Genomic DNA, 26263 nt, shown 5'->3' on the forward strand with positions numbered 1-26263 from the left:
AGTCTTTGGCAATGGTTTTTGGATTTTTATTGTGTGCTTTGTTTTCATAAACTAGCAAACACTTCAATTGGTGCACTAAAATTGAATCATTGTCTTTTGTGTCTTGAGCAATAAGCTCTTTTTGTTTAATCTTTAGAGGGCCTGTCTTCCCGTGTGGTCATTAGGACTACTAGTGAGAAGAGAGTGACCCAAGTGGTAGCAAAATAAAAACCATCTTCTTCCAAACCACTATAAATAACTGTATTCATGGTGAAAACTATGAATAACGTGTGCTGATTAGTTCATACCGACACTATGTCTCCCCATAAACCCGTTTGATCAAATTTATTTGATTAGTTGTAGGGCATAACCCCTACCGGCTGGGAGCCTTCTGTATTTACAGAGTTGAAAGTGCCGCATGTATGGCCACATGAGCGGATGCCCTTACTAGCACCTTTTTGTTTTAGAAGCCCAAATCCTTCTAGTTGTTGGAGCAGGAGGTTGGACCTCTGGTAGCGGCCCACACACATACGGTTCTTAGTAGAGATACAAAGTTCACCATGGGGAGTTTTTGTGGGGACTGATGCTTGGCTGACCTGAGAAGTGAGTGCCGAGGGTGGAGCTAGTGAGGTCAAGCATCTAAGTATCTGCTCTGAATAGCGTAGCCTCGGGGGTAAAACCCCATGTGGGATCAACAACTATTGTCTTGGCCAGCCATAAGAATTGTGCTTGACTTATTTTAAACATTCAAAACATTCAAGACCAAACAACAAAAAAGCGTGTCTTTTGTGTCTTCAAGTGTATGCAAAACATTTTTTACATCAAACAACACACTTTTCTTGGAGTCATTTTGGAGTCTAGACACTTGTAAACATTAGGCCTTTAATAACACTGTGTCCTCTTGTCACGAAAAACAGTCAAATAGTCAGATTTGGTTACAACAAAATGACTTCACAGATTGGAAAAGATTGCACAAATTTTGCAGAAATGCATCTGTGTCTGACATAATAGCGTCTATGTTGTATAACCGCGTCTGTGAAGGGCAGAAACGCATCTGTGTTTACAGAATCAACATAACACTTTGCAAAAAAAATCTCAAAAGCACGTCTACATTGAATAAAGCCTCGTCTGTGTCAGGAAACCGCGTCTGTGAAGTATACAGGCGCGTCTATGTTCAGAATTGAAAAAACTTTTATAGTCCAGCAAACAAACACAGTCAGTTTCAGAATTCTTGAGCTTCCTAGGTCATTTCTCTAGGTTTCATTTAGCATTCAACCTGTCTTTGGGTCTCACAAAGTCCATCATTGCTTCACATCTCACTTTACATTCACAATTGTCTAAACTTGAATCAAAAGGTCACTTGCTTGTCCTCACTATACTTTGTCAACACACTACATACAACAACACTTTGCTAAGTGGTCCCTCATCAAGGTTTCTTACCTTTGGGTCTCATTTGGTCTTACTTAGAGTCAAGGTCAACTTACCTCATCAAGAGAAACTATCCTCTCTTTGGAAGTCACACCTACTCTACTACATAGATACTTGGTCTTACACTTTGGACATTGCAAGTAAACCTCAGATTCATTTACATTCCATCCAACTCTTGGTCTTCCATACTTTTTCCATTTTCATCTAGTCTCACACATCTTGGTAAATACCTAGTTCAAGGTTGAAACCCATCTTCAAAAATCTAGGAGAGAAACTAAAGAGGCTCAAGAGTCTGCAAACATGAGTTCTTATGAGTATGATAATGATATCTTTTTCAATTCCGATCATACTACATTACCTGACATGGATGCCTATAGAAACATTCCAAATGTTGAGAACATGGGCACTACAAACAACAATGATACACACAATGACAATATGGACAACTTTTCTGTACATTTGGTAGATGTGAAAGAATCCATTATGAATCCCCATTTCAATCAATTGGTTGAGGAAATAATGAGGAGGGATATACAATACTTCTTACAAATGATGGCACAAAGTGGAGCCAAGATACGTCATGATTTTGACATGTCTCAAATAATGGAAATTCGAGCTTTGCAACAACCTCACTCTAACATAGATCAAAGAAGGCCTAATAGTGGAGGCAATAGAGGACCACATATGGTACCTGAATCACCATCATCTTTGTTTCAAAAACCAGAGGTCCCATACACACATGGTCAAGCATATGATACTCACCTTCGCAGACCATTATGGAAGTCTTATGCAGACAGATATGCTCAATCACATACCAATGCTAAGGATCAACCACCAAAGCAATTGGATATTCAAAGGCCTACTCAAAATTTGGACACAAGGAAACCCCATGTCAAATTTGGGGACAACACACTAGAACAAACTCATGACATGCCTATAGAGTATGGTATACATGGACAAAGCAGATATTTCATTCCTCAACACGAATCTATACCAAGTGGTCCATATACATAACATCATTACAAACCTCCTCCATATGAACATGTGTATGATCAATATCATCCATATATGCAACATGATCCTCCTCCAATTGGTGCCTCAAGCATGGGGTATGGTCCAAGAAGTCGATCTCCACCTAAGAGCAATTTGGAACAACAAATCAGGGACTTACAAAAGAAAATGGAGGACATAAATACACCGAAGCCAACATACACAATGAGAGACATATGTCCTTATCCATTTGACAAGAGCATTCCAATGCCTCCTTTTCCTACACATTTCGTGATGCCTAAATTTGATAAGTATAGAGGAAAAGGGGATCCTAAGGCACACATAAGAAAGTTTTTCATAGCTTGCATTGAAGTAGCTTCAGAATAGACATATTTGATGAGATTATTCCCACAAAGCTTAGGAGATCAAGCTATGGAATGGTTCTCTCAACTCCCACCTGGAATTAAGTCATGGGGTGACTTAGCAGAGGCATTTATCCAACATTTCTCCTACAACATAGAGATAGACATATCAGTCACTACTTTGTGCAACACCAAGCAAAAGGATGGAGAGTCTTTTTCATCATTTTTACAAAGATGGAGGAATCTAGCCAGCAGATGCTCTTGTGAAATTCCACAAAAACAAATGGTAGAAATGTTCACCCAGAATGTTAACAAAGACATTGGCTATGATCTAAGGAAAGCTTGTTTGTCCACCTTCAAGGATGTCATTGAAAAAGGCTTAGCAATAGAGAAGGTCCTAATTGAACAAGGAGTCATTAAGATATTCAAGGAAAACAAAGATGACTTTAAAGGAAAAGACAAGCCAAGATTTTGGAATAAAAACAAGAACACAACCAATAATGGTGTTGTTGATGCCAATACAGTGCGACCCAAATTCGTTTTTTCCGGATCAAATCAAGTGAATACTCAAACAACTTCTAAATCACGAAGGAAGTACACTCCATAGGGAGAACCACTTGAGTTAGTTTTCAAAAAGCTAGTGGCAAACAAGGTAATCACTATTCCAGATTTTCCTCCATATGAACCAAAGGTTAAACCAAATTGGTGGAATGATGATGAATATTGTGAATTTCATAAGAGAAAGGGTCATAAGATAGGAAATTGTCATCGACTAAAGAACATCATACAAGATCTCATTGATAGGGGTGACATTGAGATTGAAGGGCACTCATCCAGTCAAGAACATGAGATGTTTAAGGAACCATTCCCAAAACATGACAAAGGAAAAGCTAAAGTCACAGATGGTCAAACCAACTATACCAGAGCATCCTACAACTATGATTCAACTATCAATCACATCTCGATGGACAATTATGTCTCTTCCATTATCATCAAGGACAAAAACCTTGAGAATTCTACCCAAAAACCCAAGATTGTCTTAAAAGGCATTGGATCTTCTTCCGAACCTACCTTTGAATGTCATGTTACAACCCATTGAGGTAAAATCACTTTGCAAGGTGCTCCAGCCAAGAACACCGATTCTTCATCAACTAAGCCTGAGTATGACCTTGTAGAATAGTTAGGGAAGACACCCGCGCTTATCTCAATCCTTGAGCTCTTACGCATATCCCCCACACATAAAGCCATTCTTGACAAAATATTGAGAAACACTTCTATTCCTACTGATCTAAACGTGGACCAGTTTCAAGCCATGGTGGGATACCTTTCCATTCCACACTCTCTTACATTCACAAAAGTTGATGACGCCTCCGTGAGTCAGCCACATAATGCACCTTTACACATTGAAGCCTTCATACACAAACATCGAATAAAACGAGTCCTGATAGATGGAGGAGCTGGTCTGAACATTTGTACAATGAGCACTATTAAACAATTGGGATATTCTGATAAAGCTATGAATTCTACAAACAAAATTACTATCAAAGCATATGATGATGAAGAGCGCTCATCCAAGGGTACAGTCACCTTACCCCTCAAAGTTGGGCCAATTACAAAGGATGTGGTTTGTCAAGTACTTGATCTCGATCTCACATACAATATATTGCTAGGACGTCCTTGGATTCATGAAATGAGGGCAATCCCATCTACATATCATTGATGTATCAAGTTCCCTCACAATGGAGTTGAAGTGACCGTTAAAGCTGACCCAAATCCATTCATATATTGCAACAATCTACAACCTCAATCAGAAATAACAATCCTAGTCAATCGCGAAGTTGTTCCTTCATCGGCATATGTGGATCTTGAATCCTTAAAAGCTTCTACAACCAAACAAGCAGAGCTAAAAGAAAAGTTCAAGATTAAAGACCTAGGATGTGGTGAGTATATATTTCATGTTGATCAACTCCCACTATCTCCTAAGGTATTCAGTCGACAAGAACAACCTACAAAAAAATTGCAATGCCAAGGAATTGGGTGTGAACCACTTGTGTGTTGTGGCTACTAAGTCTGAATGCAAATCTCCTCTATTGTTGCAAGCAACTCTTGATATCAATAGTCCTAAGAGTGGTTCCAACAAAGAATCTATTGAGTGTATCGCCAACCCTCTTGAGAACTCACATAGCCTTACCATATCATCCGCTCATTCCATTTCCACTCCTCTCCTAGACTTGGATCAACAAGAATCACAAAAGCCCTTACTCATTGGGGATCAAAAATCAAGCTTTGAAAAGAAAAATCTACAAGTCAAAAATAAAGAAAAGTCCTTTAGTCCAAATCAAAATCAAAAGCTATTGGACTCTGCAAAAATCAAAGTCAAGGATAAAAATCCTATAAACCAAAAAGAGCAAGAGTTGATCTCCCCTAATGTCAAAATAACTGGGGGCAAAAGTTCTAAAATTTTATATCAAAAAGCATACTTGTTGATCCTAAGTCTCCATCATGCTATCCTACTTTCACTTCTTTTCATAATCATAAGCCTTCATAACTCATCCACTTGTTCCACACATCCATCCCCTTTTAGCGATACATCATGGACCTTTAATGGAGCTTCCTCGAAGGACTTTGTTATCAGAGATGCCCAAACTTCTTTAGGTGACACGCATATGGGCCTACGTAGTCCACACACTAGTAATTCTATCTCAGTTCCTTTATCAAGGAAGACAGTCACTCAAGCTACACATCATTTAGTCAAGGAACAATGCAGTTACAATCATAAAGTCAAGCCTCGCACATTTGAGGTAGGTGACCTAGTTCTCAAGGAAAACCCTAAAAATAAGCAAGACAAAGAGAAGAAGGGAAAATTCAAACCAAATTGGCTTGGTCCTTATATCATCACAGCAGCATATGGATCTGGTAAATATCAACTCTCAACTACAGAAGGTGAACCTTTGGAGGATCTTATCAACAACATGCACCTTCGCAGGCTTTACACATAGCTCTTCAGAGTATCCTAATTCAAATAATACAAAAAAATTAAAAAAATTAAAAAATACAAAAAAATCTTAAAATATAAAAATTGTTACTTGGTGAAAACCTGGCAAACAAGTGCCTTGTGACATAAAAAACATTGAAAAATCGAAAAAAGTAAAGAGAAATAATTTTGTCCAACAGTGAAAACCACTTCGGTGGTGCCCTGGGCAAGTACCATGGTGAAAACTGGGTCACCAGCGCCATGTGTAGAGACATTGCCCCTCCCTCCTTCAGGATTCTCTTTCATCACTTCACTTTGCACACACTCACGACCAATTCATCCATAATAAACTTACCCATTCCCATCATGGCTTGTTATTGATCTACCCAAGTTAGCCATTCATAATAAACCTCCCTTTTCACCTCCCTTTCCATCCATAATAAATCAGATCCTATCTGTGGCTAAGGAAAATCCTATGTCTAGTGATGGGTGTGGAACTGAGAACATCACATGTTTCGAGGAGTACAGTTTCTTCTAGCTTTCTTCAGTCTATCTGTGCACAATCCACAATAAAGCAGCATCTGCATCACAAATCCGCAATAAAGTTTCATCTTCTCCGCAATAAAGTATCAATTTCATGGATTCAGTCAGTTTCAGATGAGACATAGCAGCAACAATGGGCTTCAACAAATCAAGTCTTTCAACAGACTCAGACAACATATGGTTCAGTGCTATCTATCCTTTTTGTGAAAGTAAACATTGTGACCACAATCAAATAAGACTTATACAAGTGACAAGAGACACTAAACTTGAGGACTACAATGGATGTTGGTGTCGAGTCTTGGTTTTCTTTTTGATTTCATCTTTTTTGGTGGCATGTCTTTTAGCTTTTCTGGAATGTCTCTGACTAGAGATTCTATCTCCGGGATGTCTTTGACTAGAAAGGTGAGGATGGGGTATCGTCACCTATTTGTATTTGTTGTCTGTGGATTGTCTCTTAGTAATGATATGACTTGTCCAAGGATATGAGGACACTATGAGTCTAGTATGAACTGGGGCATTCCTTGTTTGTGACTATCTTATCTCCATGAAAACAGGTACAATGACTTTCTGGGTTGAATATATGCCTCGATTGTCATAACCTACTTGCCATAATAAAGCTCAATGATGATAACGCACAAGAAGCTCTTTCACTTTCATATCTTCTATCTTTCATCCCCCTTTCTTGATTGACTTCCATCATACTTCTCGAGTCCGCGTAGCTTGCTATCACATGACTGAGTATAATGACACACCAAAAACATTTGCATTTCATGTAGTTGCACCTGCATTACCACATATAAGCATTTCATACATACATATAGATATCATAACTGCATCACATCTTGCACACAACACCTGTTAGCACAATTTACATTTGCATTATCATATTCATTTGCATTACATACATTCACATTTGCATCATGCATACACATATAAAACATAAAAGAACAAAAAAAAATATATTGCATTGCATCATATACATATTTGCATCCATATCATAAGCATCATATAAGAACATCTCATCACATAGGTACACATGAATATAGCTGCTACAAAGATGAATCATCTCATATATATATATAAAGTGTCATGATACAATGATGTCAAAATCATATGGCTACAATCACCCGCAGGTGTCTACATCATCATACAAAAATGGTACAATACTGATACATAGGGAGCCCTCTACGGCTATGATGAATTCCCTACCTCAGAGCCGGCTGGCCTCGACAGAGTCTGAGCCCTAGAAGGACCCGCCCCAAGATCATCTCTCCTCGCCCCTATGTCCTCTATAGCCACCCCTCGTGTCACCCTATCCGGACAGAGGAACCCATTGATAACTCCTGCCAACACTATTGGTAGTGCTAATCCTGTCCATGTCATGGTATCCCATGCCACATGTCCCACCCTCATCTCCAGTCCCGGATCCTGAAACACTCGTCTAAGGGCATCCCTGTCTCCGTCTCGATCATATGGAATCAACTCCCCATCGATCAATATCCACAGAATCCTATATACATCCTCCAGGGTGACTATCATCTCCCCCATTGGCAAATGAAAAGTGCAAGTCTCAGAGTGCCACCTCTCCGCCAGTGCAGTCAGCAATCCCATGTTCACCTGAAACTCAGGCACATACAAAATATGGCTCAAATCCCATAGCCTCAATCACAGCTCAGTCCTCGACTGTCAACTCAGGTCACAACCTCTGAGTCGATGGGAATCTCTCCCGTGACTTCAACATAGGTAGGTACTCCTGTAGTCAAGCAAATCAATCATCTCAATCCTAGTGACACTCACTATTCATCACAAAGTGTTGCTTCTATCCTAGTGGTACTCCCTGTTCATCACAAAGTACTACGTGTTTGGCACTTCCTATTCATCACAAAGTGCTGCTCACATTTGCACTCACTGTTCATCACAAAGTGCTGCTCATATTTTAGTACTCCCTGTTCATCACAAAGTACTATATCTTGGTACTCACTATTCATCACAAAGTGCCTTGATCTATCTTATCCTAGGGCCTATGCTTGAGTGAATCCTCTTGAGTAGTTTCCTAATTGGCAACGTATGTTCTATCATGGAATTGTCAATCCTAGCCCTATTTGTTATCCTAGTCTTCCCTAGAGGACCTGCTTGAGTGTATCCTCTCAACAGCTTATCCAATCGACAGCATATGTTCATCACAAAACTGTCGATTTGACCTAGAAGACACAAATTCACATTTTGGACACAAATGCATTTTCCTAACATAAACAAGCATTTATTACATTACCTAGCATGCATTAATGACAACAATAAATGCATCAAAGTACAAGGAGGTTTTGTGGTACTTACTAGCTCTCCTGCCTCTGCTGGCCTCTGAAATCGGCGAACGCGATCGAATCTGTGAACCAATGCCATCGCTACTAACTGTTGCTGCTCTATTTTCGCTCTGTACTCTGCTCTCATGGATGTGTAGATGACAATGAGGATGTATTTTCCCTCATGGTCTATCTTATAGACTACCCTAGCCCTAGCCCTTGCCTCCCGAGTCAGTCTTCGTTATCCCGTGACTTTGTCACTTTATCCAGTCAGTCCATTCTAGTCTTTCTTTCTTATCGAGAGATTGTTTGCGATCTTTTCAGATATTTTTTCATCCAATCTCTCGAGGGGGCATATCATTCCCATCTTGGGGCAACTCTGTATCAGTTCATCTTATCTTCTTTGAAACAACGCGACAAGCCGCATTGTCTCAAAGAGGGGCAAAATGTAGACACCTAAAATTGTCATGTCTAATTAAATAAATATTTTATTTATTTAATTATCTAAGCTTAATTCTTCTATTAATTAAATAAATCCTTATTTATTTAATTAATTCATTTATCCTCTTCTAGCCTTATTTCTCATTTAAATAAATACATTTATTTATTTAAATTATCCTTTTCCTAAATTAAATAAATATTTTATTTATTTAATTATCCCACTTCTTCTATTAATTAAATAAATATTTATTTATTTAATTAATTCATTAACCTTTTCTACCCATGACACATGTCATTCATCTCTTAATTCATAGACTATCTACCCCTTTCATTATTTTATTATTTCTTTTACCTACCCTCTAATCATAGCCGACCTCCTTTTACACCTCTTAATCTTATCCCTCCATTTCATATAGTGTCTTCTATATAAGGAGAGGCTTCGTTCATTATCAAACCCTAATCATCTTTTATGCACTTGACTACACTACGATCCTACTTGCAACCACATTCCGTTCTTTGTTGAGCTCTTGTGCGCACATAAAATCTGAGAGCAAATATATCAAGCAAGATCAATGGAGATAGGAAGAATGGAGATCCAAACCCTATTGGACATGTGATGGTATAATCTTTGTGATTTCATGTGATTTGCATTGTCTTAGGTAATCTTCATATGTTATGGTGGATCTTTGTTGTTGTTAGGCTAGGGTTTTGTGGTTGAATTCATTTAGCCTTTCAATATTGTTATTATTGTTATCCATTTTCACCATAAACAGAAAGTTCAGCCTCAGTGCCAATTTTCTCTTCTTTAATCTTTGCCTGCCTTTTTCTTGCAACAGAAATGGGAGTGTTAATTAAAATAGAAGTTTTTCTTGTGATATTCCTCTTCCCACTTTTGCTTCTTGAATTGGTTGCTCGTGTTGGATGAAATCGGCAACTCCTAAGCCAATTTTTTGTCCTACGAATTACATTGAAGGTGCGTGTCTGAATACTATCCTCCATGTTTTTGCTCCAATCCACCTCTGGAAGAGGTTCCTTATGTACCCACTTCATAAACTCAAAATCAAGTATATCTTCATCATCAGTGGTGACACCTGAAGTATAGATTGGCATTTTCATGTCATGAATTTGTTTCAAGGTTAACATGGACCAACTCCTTTTCCTTACTTCAAATTCATCCTCACAACCCTCCCAATAATCCTCCAACTGAGGAACATGCTGATCAGGCACTATCTTCTTCACATATTGAGCAATGAAACCTTTACTATCAAAATTATCTCTTTTCACAAAGGTCTTCAAATGAAATCGTTTAAATTCTAGCTCAAGATTCAGCACATCAGAGACAAACCTACAGCTGTAATGGCCTAAATCAATGGGGAAAATCCCACTTGTGTCCGAGTCCTCACCATAATCCTTTGTGACATAGGCAAGGTGCCTGGAAATTTCAATCAAAATATAGGAGTTTGAAACATACCTGGGTAGCCTAAAGGGTTTACCTTTAGATCCTCCAACCCTTAGGTAAGTGAAGTGACTAAACTGTGTAAAGAAACTATTGTAGATATTAACAAGTTCAACAACTTCTTCAGATATCCTTCTATGCAAGTTACCTTGTAATTCAAAGGTTAACCTCCCAGCGAAAATATCATTCCAACGGAGATAATAATCAACATGCCATTTTAAAGTCAAATTAGGATGATACTCATAAATTCTTATGCCTTGAATTCATTTTGCATGGGACAATCCAGAGCATTCTCTCACACAGGAAAGCATATATAACAGGTAGGAAGACATATAAAAGTTAGACATCCCAAGATAATTACTCAAACCTTCATGTAACCTTTCCACAATAATAGTTCCCCAGTCGATGAACCAATTTTTATTCAGAGTGACCTGGATGAAGAAATACATCCAGTCCTCCCAATAGAAAGAGTGAGAATTACCCTTTACTCTACTCAACAATATTACCAAGTCTCAGATTGCGGGAATTAAATGCTCATGGGTTAGAGGTCTCGGCAGCCTTGAGCCTCCTTTTTGGAATCTTAGAAGCCAATTACATGCAATAACAGTTCTGTAATATTGCTTTTTCTTAGAGAAAATTCTATAGGATTTCCCAATCATCCAATCTTCATAGGGTTCCCGATGTGGGATACCCATGGCTACCATTACTATCTGTCTATCAATGGATAACAAAACCTCACCATTGTTTTTCCTTTTGCATCTATTACCCTTTTCATAATGATTCATACATTCTAAAACTAATTCAGGGCAAGGAGCAGCTATGGGAAATGTTGCTGCTTCTAATAATCCACTTTGTGCAATATCTCTCATCATAGGATCTGCGGTTGGGTTCCTTACTCTTTCTAGAAAAACATCTAAATCCAGTTGAACTAATGTTATGTCACCTAGTTTCGATAAAGAGCTTACAAGGGAAAATGAGTTCACTAATTTGGGCAAAGTAGGCCTCATGTTTAGCTCGTGATTTTCCCCAATTACCCCAGGCAAAGAAGGAAAGGGAAAACGGAAACAAACAACTAACAAAATACCCAGATCTTTTAAAGCAAAATGCAACAATTGAGAAAGTTATTGAACATACCTTCCTCTGACATCTGCAAATCCCTATCCTAGTCTATTTCTCCCACTCCAAAAACTTCTTCTCAAAACTTTCCAAAGAAAATTATAATCTTGACGTGACAACTACTTAGTTTTAAAGCCGAGAAAATCTTACCCATCATTACCAAAAACTGTCTTCATTACTCTTCATTCGTGTGACCTTACTTTGAAATGATTGCGTTGGAGCATGCTTTAAATGCTAAGTCACTTCACTTCTAACACTACGGATCTTCACACATACTTGCTATAAATGATAGATTTCAAATCATTGAAGAAATAATATTCCTCCCCTCTGCGGCCGTTTATCATATCCTAAAAGTCCACGCCGTCACCTCGTGGCAAGTCACATGTCTTCCAAGAAGCCTATACATCAAACTTTGAACTTTGCAAAATAATTGGGACACAACATTAACATGACAAATCTTGAACCTTGAACCTTGAACCTAAAAGGTTCAAGTTCAAGGTTCAAAGAATGCAAAATGCCGACAAGGACTAGTAAAGACTTAAAACTATACGGAAGAACAAGACATTCAAAACAATGCCCATTGAAATTTGAACCTTGAACCAAAAGGTTCAAGTTCAAGGTTCAAATTCAACGCAGTGAAACTTAAACAACATAGAAATGGCCAAGTTACATGAGGAAGGTTAAGGAAATTTCTTGACCAACAGATTAGATGGGCATTACTTCAAACAAGGACACATATGGAATGGAAATTTCTGTATGGGCCCAACACTAACCATTGTGCCATCCTCCACATTACCACCAACACTCTTGATCTCACCAACTATCTCTTTGATCCTCTAACCATACTATTGTATATTCACTCCTTCAACCATCCACATGTCATCAAATTTACCTATCAGACTCTCTTCTTTGGTAATCTTCACATGCTCATCGTTGCTATAGTTTTTCTCAAGTTTCTTCCACACCTCATAAGCAGTCTCTAGACCATGGACATCAACATAATCTGAATCAAACAATGAAATGATAATGGCCTCCAATGCTTGATTATTTTCTTGTTGCTCTTTCTTTTGATCGTCAAAACTTCTTTCTTCATCATGTTCTTCAAGATCTTTACCTTAAGTTATTAGGCTTAGACACTAGAGGACCTGAAATGCTCTGATAACAACTAATGGTATGATGAATCAATAAGGATCTGATTAACTACTGAGAGGGGGTGAGGAAGTAGATAGAAAACTAACTAAACTTTCACCAAACTCAAAAGAAACCTCTCAAGACAAACTCAGAACTGACAGGTTCAAATACTGAACTGCAAATTGCAATATCACTATCAAGTATACCAATTGACTGTCATATCAGAATAATAGTAAAACAACTTTGAAACTCTCAAAAAATTTAACCAAAACATCCAAATACTTTACTGACAAAAGTAAAAGCACATTTCAGATTGTTGTCGGTCATCATTTCATATCTAAGTAGAATTAGCAAATAAGCAAATTAACCATAGCAAACATAACCACAAAAACATTCACCGCTTGACACAATGATTTTGACGTGGAAACCCAAATGGTAAAAACCATGGTGGGGATGAATATTCACAAGTATTCTAAACTCTTCTAAAGTTCAAACTGTTAGGAGCAAAGCCTGTTAAAGCTTTAAGATAAAACCTATTAAGAACAGATCCTGTTAGGGACCACCTGGTTAAGGGATTGTCTATAATGACCTATGAGAAGCAATACCCTATTAGGAGCATCCTCGGTAGAGGATTTAAAATCCAAGCTAATGGATCACCTGGTTAGAGGATTTAGATAATACTAAGCTTGTTAGAGCTTACCCGATTAGGGGATTTGACTGTTGTAATTGTTAGAGAACAATAGGGGTATGTTGATCTGGTGAGTAGCACTACTCTACTTGATTGGATTCTTTTCATGCTCCTATCTGCCTTTACACATACTGCACATACATCTCCTATTTTGGAAACCAATCACTCTTACATTCAACCAAAATTTCCAACACAACAACAAAACAACTCATCGACCTTATAGGCAAAACAATAGGTCAGTAACACATCACAACCCTAAGATCTCATAGAGATTACAAATAAATCAGTTCAAGTATGACCGTTGGATTAACTAGAAATCATTGTACATCATTCAAGACTCCTTAATCACCACTTCATCGATCCCTATAACTTATCATGCGGTTTCCATTACATGTAATGAACTTGCTCATTCCCAAGATAAAATTGTTATCTCTACACCAGAAACCATTTGAAACTCTTCACATACAACATGCATACGCGGCATAATCATTACCACTCATCATTTTATCATAAACTAATAAAACTAATTAACCAAGGTCCATTGGTTAGGGTTTAGCACATCAATAGGTAGGGTTACCGATTGATCTCACTTCTTCTCATGTAATACCAGTTTCATTCACAAGCTCTCCTACTAGTTGCAAAACAACATTATTATAACATCATTAACAGTTACAATTAACATCAATGACAATATAATAGTTCATCAATGCAATCTTCATGCAAATGCCAACAAGGAGATCAAAGGATCTACAATTACCACTACTATTCAATATTTATTCAAAGATAAAAACTAGATAACAATGATTAATGGAGGAACAACATATACTTTAATGACTGAGCACATAGAAACTTGAACAAACATGCATCCACATAAGAAAAATATAAATTCATCTATTATAGCACAAAGTCTAATCAAATAAATTGTTCAAAAGCTTCCTAACTTGATATTAAAGTATTAAAGTTAACTAAACTAAGATCTGTCTGGTTTTTAAGAAAACAACACAAATTTTGCATTCCCTAAACCCAAAACAAAAACCCTTCCTCCCCTTCATCCTCTCTTCCTCCACTCTCCTCTCCTCCTCCCCTCTCTTCTCTTAATCTATTGTCTAAAACTCCCTTTTATAACTAACATCCATTTGCAGTTTCAAAGTAACGGTTTCTGGGAAGGTAATGATCTTGAAAATGACCATTTCAAAAATTACCCTACGCAAAGCAAAACTCATCAAAAAACATCTTTTACTCTAAACCCATACCATAAATAATCCTAATTTTCTATTTCTTCATCAAGTACTAGATTCTTGTCTGCAATATGATATTCAATCATCTCTACCTTTGTTTTTCTCCAATCAGAACCCAAAGAATGACAACAAATTCCTCTTCATTGTGTATATATTCTCAAGCCAAGTCAGTTTGATCAAAGAAGATGTCCTCCTGCATATGTTCGACATCAGCTTGTACCATTGGAGCTTTCCCTTTGAAAACCATCTTTCATGTCATCTGAAGGGATAATTACCAAGGTTTCTTCTCACAACTCTTGTAATCACTATTCGTGATTTTTTAGCCTGTTCTACAATTTTATCTAATAAGGTAACTGTCTTTCTATAATCAACAAAATCAATTTGTTGTTTCTATGCAAGGACATGCAGCCCTTGGGTAATATTCCCATGTTTTCTATCTAGATAGTTTAAGTCAGGATCAACAACTAACAATTGGTTATCACAAGGCAAAACCATTCTAACAAAGGAAATACATTATCAATGATAGTGTGCATTACTTCGGTCAGCTCAAAGGATGGTGCATAAAATTTTATCTACAATAGGTGACAATATCAAATGCTACGACTTGTGCCACCACCTTTGCATGCTTTTAGCCATTCAAGAAACCATTAAAGATGTTACTTGTAAATCTTCATTTGATTTGTTCCTTAAGAGTCATGTAATTTATGATAATAAGCTAACCCAGAGGCTTATGGAACACGCAATAAGAGATTTTGAAATCTCCAATGACTTGATATTGGCTTATAAGAGAGTATCAGTCATCAAAAAGAATAAAGTATTTTGAGTAGTACCAATATTTGGTTGTTTCTTGATCACCCAATAGATAATGCCTCCTTTGAAATTGTGACATTGGGTCGAATTCGAACTCAAGAACCTTTAAGGTTTTACCAATGAAGTCATAACCGATAAAGAAGACCACTAGTAAAATAGAAGCAAGAATTTTAAGTTTGAAAATGGAGGGTGTGCTAACAACTGGATCTGATTGGGGACAAAGACTACTAAGGATGAAGCAAGGGACCCAAAATCTCAAGCAAGAACAATGCCTATCCATTGGGTTACAGAGTCAAAAAAACATAGAAGGAATATAGGGCATGGCCTTGTAGAAAGAATGGAGGAGAATAGGGCATGAGACAAAATGAGCACACCAAAACAAACTAACACTATAACACACCAAAAACTATTTAACCCAAGAAAGCCCAAAATAAATCATACAAAGCCACTAACATGCTAGGAAAATAGGTACTAGCGAGAGACACTGTACCGGTGAAGATTGGTGCATAATAGTTGTGTTAACATTATTTCGGGATTAGTTCATGGGTGGCATTTTGCTATTTTTGGTGGCCCCACCTCTTTTGGTCCTCCTGCTCGCATGCATTAGGCAAGACATATGTCAGCTTGGTGGGGGTTTTGTGCACTTGCTTTTCCCTTTTTCTTTTTGCAGTAGCGTCAAGCTACCATGTGGCATGGGTTGTTCACATAGTAGCATCTTTTTGGTCCCTCCGCCCATCGTTTTGATCGTGACTCTTTTATAATGCACCAGCAGAGCAGAGTGTCGTGGGACTAACAACTTTAGGGACTAACAACTTTAGGGGCGGTTTGTCTAGTAAATCAGACGGGTGGACCACGACATGCAAAAAGAAAGGTGGTGGAGTCTGAGGTTGTTAGGAGCTAGAGCTCTATTTAGTTTAGTTTTTTCCCTGTTGTGGGGGTTCAAAACTTTGCAAGGACAATTAAGTTTCTTATTAGTATTTTCAGCCTTAAGAACTATTTTATTGTTTTCCAGAGAAGTTCAATCAGACTGTTCCTATGGCCTTTGTGAGACTTTAATCTTAGTATGCATTAATGGTCTTTTATGTGCTCTTCTATTATAATTTTAAAGACTTCAGGAATATATATATCTAATATTTTGCCGATTGAACTATGTGTTACACTTGTTATCTGGTAAATGCATGATAGGTATTTCTTTATGTTACATAAAGATTTGATTGAACCTTGGTTGTGTTTCTGATTCAGACTTGTAGATTGTTGAATGGGCTCAGAAAAATCATAAGTAGTTGGTTTTTATGTACTCATATATTCTTAAAATATGCTATGGCACATCGCCTCAGTAGTCTAGTTTTTACTATTTTAAAGTGTTTCTTTCTTCCCCTTTCCTCTAAATACCAAGGAAGAGTCGGATTCTCAATCCCAAAGGTCATTCAGTGAAACCTGCGCAATCAGTCGCCATCACTGAATTTCCCATAAGCTTTTTTATTTCCAAAGTAAAATTTAGAGTCAACAAGTTGTTTAGGGGTTGTCATTGATGGAAAATCAATTTTTAGATCACATCCAATGTACATAGATTTGACTTACTAGAAGTCATTTTGTTCGTAAGGTATAAGTCTAGAAGGTGGAACTCAGTAAATGGTAGAGCATAAGATCATGGTGCAAATCTTGATATTGGTGTTGTAATTTTGGTAGCAGCAATCAGGATAGTTTCTTCGATATTTGAGACAAATTATTTTGTGATCTTGGTATCTGATGTTGAATTGTGTGCAAGTTTAGAGCTCTGGTATTCAACAAATCAGTTAGGGTAGAGCTATTTTTGTGTAACGTGTGTTGTGGATTTGTTGGGTTGATTTTAGTGATTAGTTTCATGTTTGAGGTGATTGGGACGACTTATGGGAAGCTTCTTATCTTCTATTTTTGGTTTGCATTTGGATTTGTGATCAAATTGAGCCGACTTGGTGGAACACATTTCATGTTGCATGTTATATGATTTTTGGAAGATGACTTAGTAAATGATTCTATATAAGATCAACTTGGTTAATCATTTTCAGGTGTGTTGTGTGTGAAGAAAGCATGTATGAGAAAATTTTCTAGCTTTGGTGAATGTGATTAAAGCTTTTGATGCTTTGGTGTTTGACCGAGAAGGATGATAGAGAAGAATGACAGATCAGATGTAGGAGATAATCTAAGCGTAACCGAAGTTGTCTTTTGGCATAGTTAGATGCTATACTTCAGTTCATTTATAATTTCTATCATTTTGTAATAGCCTGTAAGGAAGTGAGCCTTCCTTTGGGTTGTAACCATTTTATAATTGAGTAGTGAGCTCTAGACAGTATGCCTGAATACAAGTGCATTTCTCTTATGCAATATTATCATACTTCTGGCCATAGTATAATAATATTGTGGGTACTAAATCCCACCATGGTTTTTCCCTTTCCGGGTTTCCACATAAAATTATTGGTTTTGTGTGGTTGTTTACTTTATGTTTATGCACTTTGATTACTTTCTCATGCAACTAGTGGTTTAAGAATCAGATTAATAGGTTTGCAAACTATAAAACATTGATTCACCCCCCTCTCAATGTTTACTGATTCCAATGATTGGTATCAAATCTTAGTTCCTTAGAAGAATCTTAACAACTTGAGGAAGATCTAGAAGATTGAATCAATGGACTCTAGTTTGCAAAGACAACTTAGTGTGGCACTTGAAGATCTTGATGCAACAAGAAATGAATGGAGTTGCTTGAAAATAAAAAAAGTAGCTGAAGATTTCATTGAAACCCTGAAAGATCAAGTGAGCACTTCTAGAGAAAAGAGAAAGGAATTGACAAATAAGTTGAAGGATAAAGAAGAACAAATCATAGACAATCAAGTCCTACATGACAAGATAGATGAACGTGAGAAGTTGGATAGGGAGAATGTAGTTCTAAATAATGAGATGCATTCCATTGTAATGAAGTTGACAAGGGAGATTGAAGACCCAAAGAAGAATGAAGAAACTCTGACTTAGTCACTGAAGGATAGATCTGATGAATGTTGGAGGTTGACATATGAGAATGAACAACTGAATCTTGAATTGGTGTTGTAGATCAGGAAATTGAAAATCATCAAAACAATAGCAATTAGGACAACCACAAAACCTAAAGCTGTTATGAAAGCAATCCCAATCCAATCAATGAAGACATAAAGACAAGATATTCAAATCAAATGAAATTGAAACAAACCGACACAGATATCTCCTTCATGTGGCTCCATTGTTTTTCTTTCACCTTCAAATTTGATGTGGATCTCACCTACAAGTACAAAATGCAAGTGGAAAGCAAGTTGTTGATGAAATTTGTAGTATAAGGTTACTCAAAATGTGATTGATCTCCTTCATTGAAGAAACTTATCCAATTTATAGACAAATTGGAGAGAGGACAAGATTAGCATGAAGAGATTTGAAAGGAAATTCAAATCAAGAATGGCAAAATTATGACAAATGTATGATAATTTCTATGCAAGGTGTATGACAAATTATGACAAGATTGAAATGCCATTCCCATGACAAAAGGGAAGAGAGAAAATAGCCTCCATGATTGCAACAAATGGAAGCATAAACATAGGAGAAAATGAGGGAATGAAATTAGGGGAAATATTAGAAAAATTAAAGAAAATAGGAGAAATAGAAATTAGGTGAATTAATTAATAGGTTTTCATCCATTAATTAATTCATGAAAGAGACCTAGGACTAAATAAATAGATTTATTTAACCCAAAAAGAAGAAGAAAAGGATTAAATGAACAAATCATAAAACCCTAGAAATAAGAGGACAAGGAATTAGGTCAAGACAACAAGAAATTAATGTAGGTTTGATCATGATTCTGATTGACAAAGGACCAATGTTGATAAATGATTGAGATTGGTTGATAAAAATCAATGACAAATTGACCAAGATTGACAAGGAGATCAAATTGATAGGTGCCAATTGATGAGGAACAATGACTAATCGATCCAAATTGACATGATTGAAAAGGACAAGGATCGATGACGAATCAATCACAAAATGACAAGATTGACAAGGACAAGGATCGATGATGAATTGATCGCAAAATGATGAGATTGACAAGGACAAGGATTGATGATGAATCGATCACAAAATGATGAGATTGACGAGGACAAGGATCGATGACGAATCGATCGCAAAATGATGAGATTGACAAGGACAAGGATCGATGACGAATCGATCGCAAAATGATGAGATTGACAAGGACAAGGATCGATGACGAATCAATCGCAAAATGACAAGATTGACAAGGACAAGGATTGATGACGAATAGATCACAAAATGATGAGATGGACAAGGACAAGGATTGATGACGAATCAATCGCAAAATGACGAGATTGACAAGTTGATAATCGCAAATGATTACTAACAATCTAAAGATGATTGAAAGATTGACAAGAGGACAAAACCCTAATTCTATCATCGATTAGGATTGATGATGTCCAAAATGATGATAAATGAGCACGCACCATGATGCGACAGGATAAGATCGACCAAAATCATGACTGAAGATTGCTATCGATAAGACCTAATTCGAAAGTGAGGAAAATGAGGAATGCAGAAGAAGGACTCGATGCTTGCAAATGATAAAGACCAAATGCGCAACATAGAAGAAATGTTGATGCGACACAAGAACCCTAAAATAAGGCAATGCGCAAATGTTAAAGTATGACTCCACAAGCGTTGACCATTTTTAGATGTCTATAGGTGCAATGCAAGAATGATGGACAAGAACTTGAAAGGCAGATTACAATTTTGAGAGATGAATTGACTACTACTAATGAGTAAAGAAAAATTCAAAGCCAGTCCAGCTCGGTTGGATGAGGTGCTACAAAGTTAGAGACATGGGAAAGACATGCGAGGACTTAGATTTGAGAAAGGAGAATCCTTCGGTTCTCGTCAAAGCAATCATGAGCAAAAGAAAAAGAAACCCCTGGTAAGAGAGCCTAATGCCTATAATTTCAATGGTAAATGTTTTTCTTGTGGTAAATTTAGTCATATGGAAAGTCAATGTATAAGTAGGATGAATAATGGGATGATGAATAAAGTGATGAACAATGGTCCTGCCTTTACTAGTCAATGTTTCATATGCAACAATTTTGGTCACAAGTCAAACATGTGCATAATAGTGATAAATAATTTTTAGAATAAGAGATGCTATGCTTGTGGTATGTATGGGCACATTTATAACCAATGCAGGATAAGACCAAATCAAATGAACTTTAGGCTTATACAAAGAAGTGTTGTTTGTCATGCATGCAACAAACTTGGTCATATTGCAAGATATTGTAGAAGTAGGGATGCTTTAGTAGACAAGAATAAATCAGATGAAAAGGGAAAAGCTAAGGTGGAAGAGATTAGAGATCAACGTAAGAAGATGTGGGTTAACAAAGAAGATTCTACTGTTCAAAATGGCTCCACACCTGATTCTAGTGTAGGAATCTCATCCAGTAACTAAAGCCTAATGCCTTAGGAGGGAGATTTTCATGAAGATCTTTAGAACCCCCTTTAATAGATCTATAAACGGTCAAGGATGGTTGTAGATGATGGAGATTATCTCTGTAGATGATATCCAAAAGATTTCATGGAGGTTTCATATTCTGGTGAGTGAATTCATGAAAATAGAGTATCCAGAAGACTTTAGGGTTGTGAATTTATTACAACTAAAAATTAGGTTTTCAGTGGATAAAAAGGCATTTCAATAGCTCATTCTTCATAATGTGAATAAGAGAAAAGAGAAGAGCAGCAAAGTGAAAGAAATTTAGCAGTGAAATCTGAGCTTGTGGCGATCAATCAACAATTTCTTGCACTCGGTAGAGAATCAAAAGGTATTTTTTTTTGTTTTGAGCTATCTTTTCATACCTTTATTTTGAAATGGCATCTACATCTGCATCTAGTGTTGCAACTCCATTGATGGTCAAAATTATTAAGAGAGGTAGGCCTGTATTCAAGAGGAACCCATTCAAATCTACTAAAGATGATCTGGAAGGTGCATTTTCTTTTGTCCCATATGGCATACTTCATAACGAAGATATTAGGGCATACATCCACTACAACATCAAAGAGCTTAGGAATGCAGATATGATCTCACTTTATACCAAGCATGTCCCAGTGTTCGATGAACCTGAATGGGTCTAATACATTTTGAGCTGAATCTATGATGAGTTCATGTGGTTGACCAACCTCACAAGATCACCAAGCAAGCTATTCAGGTGGTTACCTTTTAAATTCTACTGGTGAGATCCCTGGATTGAGGAAAGTTCAAAATACAATGGTGACAAAGGTTATTGGATCTTAGCATGATAGTCATTTGATGAATATCAATGATATCATAGAGCACAATGTTAGATTTACTTCAATGGTGACTAGATATTGTTGAGACATGGACCAGCTAGGACTCGAACCTAGGACCTTCCATACATTGCTGGAGTACTCTACCACTGAGCTACTGGCCCCTCTTGGACCAATCCATCGTCTGTCCGATTGTGGCTTATTTCCAACACCAATAGATATAAAGTGTATCAATCGATTAGGCAGAACTCAATATTATATATTGCCATATTTGTAGCTATAGACACCTAAAATTGTCCAGTCTAATTAAATAAATATTTTATTTATTTAATTATTTTAGCGTAATTCTTCTATTAATTGAATAAATTTTTATTTATTTAATTAATTCATTTATCCTCTTCTAGCCTTATTTCTCATTTAAATAAATACATTTATTTATTTAAATTACCCTTTTCCTAAATTAAATAAATATCTTATTTATTTAATTGATCCCACTTCCTCTATTAATTAAATGAATCTTTATTAATATAATTAATTCATTAGCCTTTTCTACCCATGACACATGTCATTCATCTCTTAATTCATACACTACCTACCCTCTTATTATTTTCTTATTTCCTCTACCTACCCTCTAATCATAGCCAACCATTTATCTTTTACACCTCTCAATCTTATCCTTCCATTTCTTATAATGTCTTCTATATAAGAGGATACTTCCTTCATTATCAAACCCTAACTAGCTACTTGATCAATTGACTACACTACGCTTTTGCAGTTTTATATGCCATCCTACTTGCAACCACATTTCCATTTTTTGTTGAGCTCTTGTGCACATAAAATCTGAGAGCAAATATATCAAGCAAGATCAATGGAGATAGGAAGAATGGAGATTCAAACCCTATTGGACATGTGATGGTATAATCTTTGTGATTTCATTTGATTTGCATTGTCTTAGGTAATCTTCATATGTTATGGTGGATCTTTGTTGTTGTTAGGCTAGGGTTTTGTGGTTGAATTCATTTAGTCTTTCAATATTGTTGTTTCCATTTTCACCATATATAGTAGCCTATGAGATGCTCAAGGAAGACAAAAGGTATGATCTTTGTTCAATTCTTCTTAGTGAGTTATTGAGCAATTTGAAGAATATTAAGCAAGACAAGAAACATGTATTCAAATTCAATTCCTTGATTGTTTTCTTGGCACTATATTTCCTAAATGAAATCCTTAGTATTGGAAAGATTCAGTGGGCTTATGATAAATCGGTGGCCATTCAAATCAAGGAAGGATTGTAGGGTTTAGGTGATACTGTTATGCAAAAATCTTATTTATTGGGCTATTTTAAATCATTTGAAGCAACAATGACAATTAGGGAAAGTATCCCTAAAGAGATTGTTGGGAAGTATGACAAAACCATTTGCTTCATGGTTGATAAAGACCAATGCCACATGGAGGTAGCTAAGCCAAGAACTATTTGGATCAGGCCCATGGGGTATGAGGTGGATGCTACCACACTTGATGCATATGCTCAACATTTGTTGAGTCAACCACTGGGTGATAAGGAAGAAAGGTTTGATACCTGTAAAGAAAAATATCTTGATTTGCACAAGAAGTTTACCAGACTGGCAAGAAAGACGAAAGTAAGGAAAGAGGTAGAGTAGCTAGTAGAACAAATGGGTATATCCAAGGAGGTTGTGCAAAGGGAAAGAGAACTAAAAATTATAAAGGAGGATGACATGACGAAGCCCAAGAAGTCAAAACTTGTTCCCACTCCTCTGAAGCAAGCCAAGCAAAGACAGTCTCAGTCTGGACCTACTTCTAGTGTGCAAAAGCCCATTCCTTCACCCAAATCACAATCAACATCATCAACCGGTGGGGCAGAGAAGAGGAAGAAGGAGAAACCTCAAAGAGTGTATGTTGCTACCACTGGTGAGAACATAGAGACTGAATCTGATAAAGTAGTGAAAGAGGTGAAGAAGAAAACCACCTACGCTAGAGTGGTGAAGAAGCCAAAATCTGGTGGAGTTTAGCAATCCAAGAAGTCAAGGGAAGAACCTGAGTCATCTGGAAAGGCCAGAGCAAGCATGAAGAAAAATTCTAAGATAGATGTGTTAGGATAACCGATGAACAACTAAGAGGGGGGTGAGTCAGTTGTCAATAGATTATAAAACTTTAAGATCACAAAAACTTCTACCGAAATGCATAAACCAAATACCAAAATAGCAGATGTAACAGTTAAGCATAAACATAAATAACCGAATAATTAATTAACCAACCATCCATAACACATGACACCAAGATTTGTACGTGGAAAAATTGGTAAAGAGAAAAACCATGGTGGGAAGCCTACCCATAGTCAGATAATACTTCTGTAGCAAGTATGTGATTACAATAAGAGGGGTGTGAATATGTAGGAAGGCACACTACCTAGAGCACACTATTCATCACAAAAGGAGCCTCACTTACTATAAATAAATACAGACTACAATCCAAAAATAAGAATGAACTGCAAGAATAGAATCTCCTATTCTTGAGTACAATTCTAGTTAAGCTCAATACTAGAGATCTTAAACTTCTTTCATAAACCCAATTCGATCACCTATGATCAACCAAAAACTCTTCATATGATTACAACATTTTTTGCACACAAACAATCCTATATCCCACAAAACCCACAATCTACAAAGAGATCTTACATCATATTTATGCCAACCTGGGACCTAAACAATTAGTCTGACCACCTAAAAGATAATACAATAGATGCGCTAGATAATCTCGCAAACCAATGATAAACCAATTTGGCCTAAGACCGAAATAACATAATCCAAACAATAAATCTAACTGGTGACACATCGAGAGCATCAACTAACATGTTACACAAACCGGTCCATAACCTAGCAAAATAAGATTGAGATAGAATATGTCCGGTCCTAAATGAAAACACCACCAATCAATTGGAACATGAACAAGATAACCATCAACATCCTAATAACCTTCTAGAAGCCGCACCAACACTACTTATCGGATTCATCAAAGCATTGTCAGTAAAACCCTTACCAGTGACCAAAATATTTACTAGAACAAATGATAGCATCCATATCATCAAATCCCGAACCAACTCAATGTGACATGTATCAGGTATACATGAATAACCAATCTAAACCAATATCACAATCCAGACCAAATTAGAGAATACTGGAGATGGTCTACAGATCAATATCATAATCTAACCACTCTACCGGAAGCCAGTAGACAACAAAACAACTAGTGTTGACCAATGATAAAACATCAATGCAACACATAATCAATTCCTCCAAATTGCCAACAAGATTCAGCTCTGAAATCTGGTAAGATTGAAGGTACATTTGAAATTGTGCCCCCACTAACCTTGAAAGAATTAATTGATGAAATTATTAAGGATGTGAATTTGAAAATTGTGCCTACATATTATGATATTTTTTATTATAAAGATCAGAGAGTAGTTGAAGAAGCAATTGTTGAATATATGGATGTCTATAGCAAGGCATTGATAGAACTTGCATCTATGGTTCCTAAAAGCCTATATGACATTTTGGACGCTAGGAGACATACAACTAGTTTAGAAGATGAAATAATAAAGGAGTATATATTAGTGAATCTATCCTCTATCATCTCCAAAGATGCAGTAATTATATTATTGAAGCTTGCCAAGGATAGATTCTGAAGAAAGAAGGGGGTAATAAGCTTATGCTAGGGAAGATAGATGAAGTGGCAAAGGAGACTGAAAAAATTTTGAGACAGTTTTTGATAGATCAAAGAGTTGATGTGAATACAAAAGAACCACCTTAGGACACATCTGTTTCGGAAGTTCATGTCATTATCCTTGATAAGAAAAAGGATCAATCACCTGAGAAATACATTCCAAAAGGTCAGTCTAATGAATAGACCATAGTTGATAATGTTGATGGTACTAATGCTAAATTCAATGAAGTTGAATAGGAACCTCTGATTATAGAAGTGTCAGAGAAAGAAACTAAGGAGACAGTGAATGTGGAGAATGCTGAGGATTATGATGAGAAAGGAGGAAATGATGAGAGTGTTGAGGCAGGTGAAAAAGGAGAGAAGGAGAAAGATCAGGCTCCAACAATAGTGGCAAGAGATACTGGTGTTGATAAAGGGAAACAAATTGCTACCAATTCAAATGATTTTGGTCAAGGGCCTATAGATATAAGCTAATTATCTCCTATTAAAGCACTAAAATTGGTAACTCTCACTCAAGAAAAAGCCAGTGAGGAATTTCTTAAGTCCCATTCCACTGATAAAGAGTTAATATCATTGGCATGAGTTATACTGGAGAAAATCATGTCATCTTTCAAACGAGATACATCTGATCCCTTCGGTAAGCTCAAAGGTTTGTTGAATGCTTTTGGTTCCCATTTTGAGTCTTTGGAGAAGGAAATAAATATTAAAGTTTTAAATCAATTCAATTCTATAATAT

General features: G+C 36.7%; 1 protein-coding gene across 1 annotated transcript; it reads left to right on the forward strand.

Moving 5' to 3' along the window:
- Window positions 1–23459: 23459 nt before the first annotated feature.
- Window positions 23460–26001, forward strand: LOC131073924 (uncharacterized protein C13E7.07-like). The gene is made up of 2 exons (XM_058010445.2): window positions 23460–23756; window positions 25765–26001. Exons 1-2 carry the CDS (start codon window positions 23460–23462, stop codon window positions 25999–26001), a joined length of 534 nt encoding a protein of 177 aa, XP_057866428.2.
- The last annotated feature ends 262 nt before the right edge of the window (window positions 26002–26263 follow it).

Source organism: Cryptomeria japonica, chromosome 9 (assembly GCF_030272615.1).
Source record: "Cryptomeria japonica chromosome 9, Sugi_1.0, whole genome shotgun sequence".
Classification (NCBI taxonomy): Eukaryota; Viridiplantae; Streptophyta; class Pinopsida; order Cupressales; family Cupressaceae; genus Cryptomeria; species Cryptomeria japonica.

Excerpts from the sequence above, each read along its gene's own strand:
- LOC131073924 (XM_058010445.2), top strand. The coding sequence starts at position 23,460 with ATGGGTATATCCAAGGAGGTTGTGCAAAGGGAAAGAGAACTAAAAATT. Across the intron at positions 23,757-25,764 it reads CTGATAAAGTAGTGAAAGAG|GAACCTCTGATTATAGAAGT; the intron begins GTGAAGAAGAAA and ends GAAGTTGAATAG.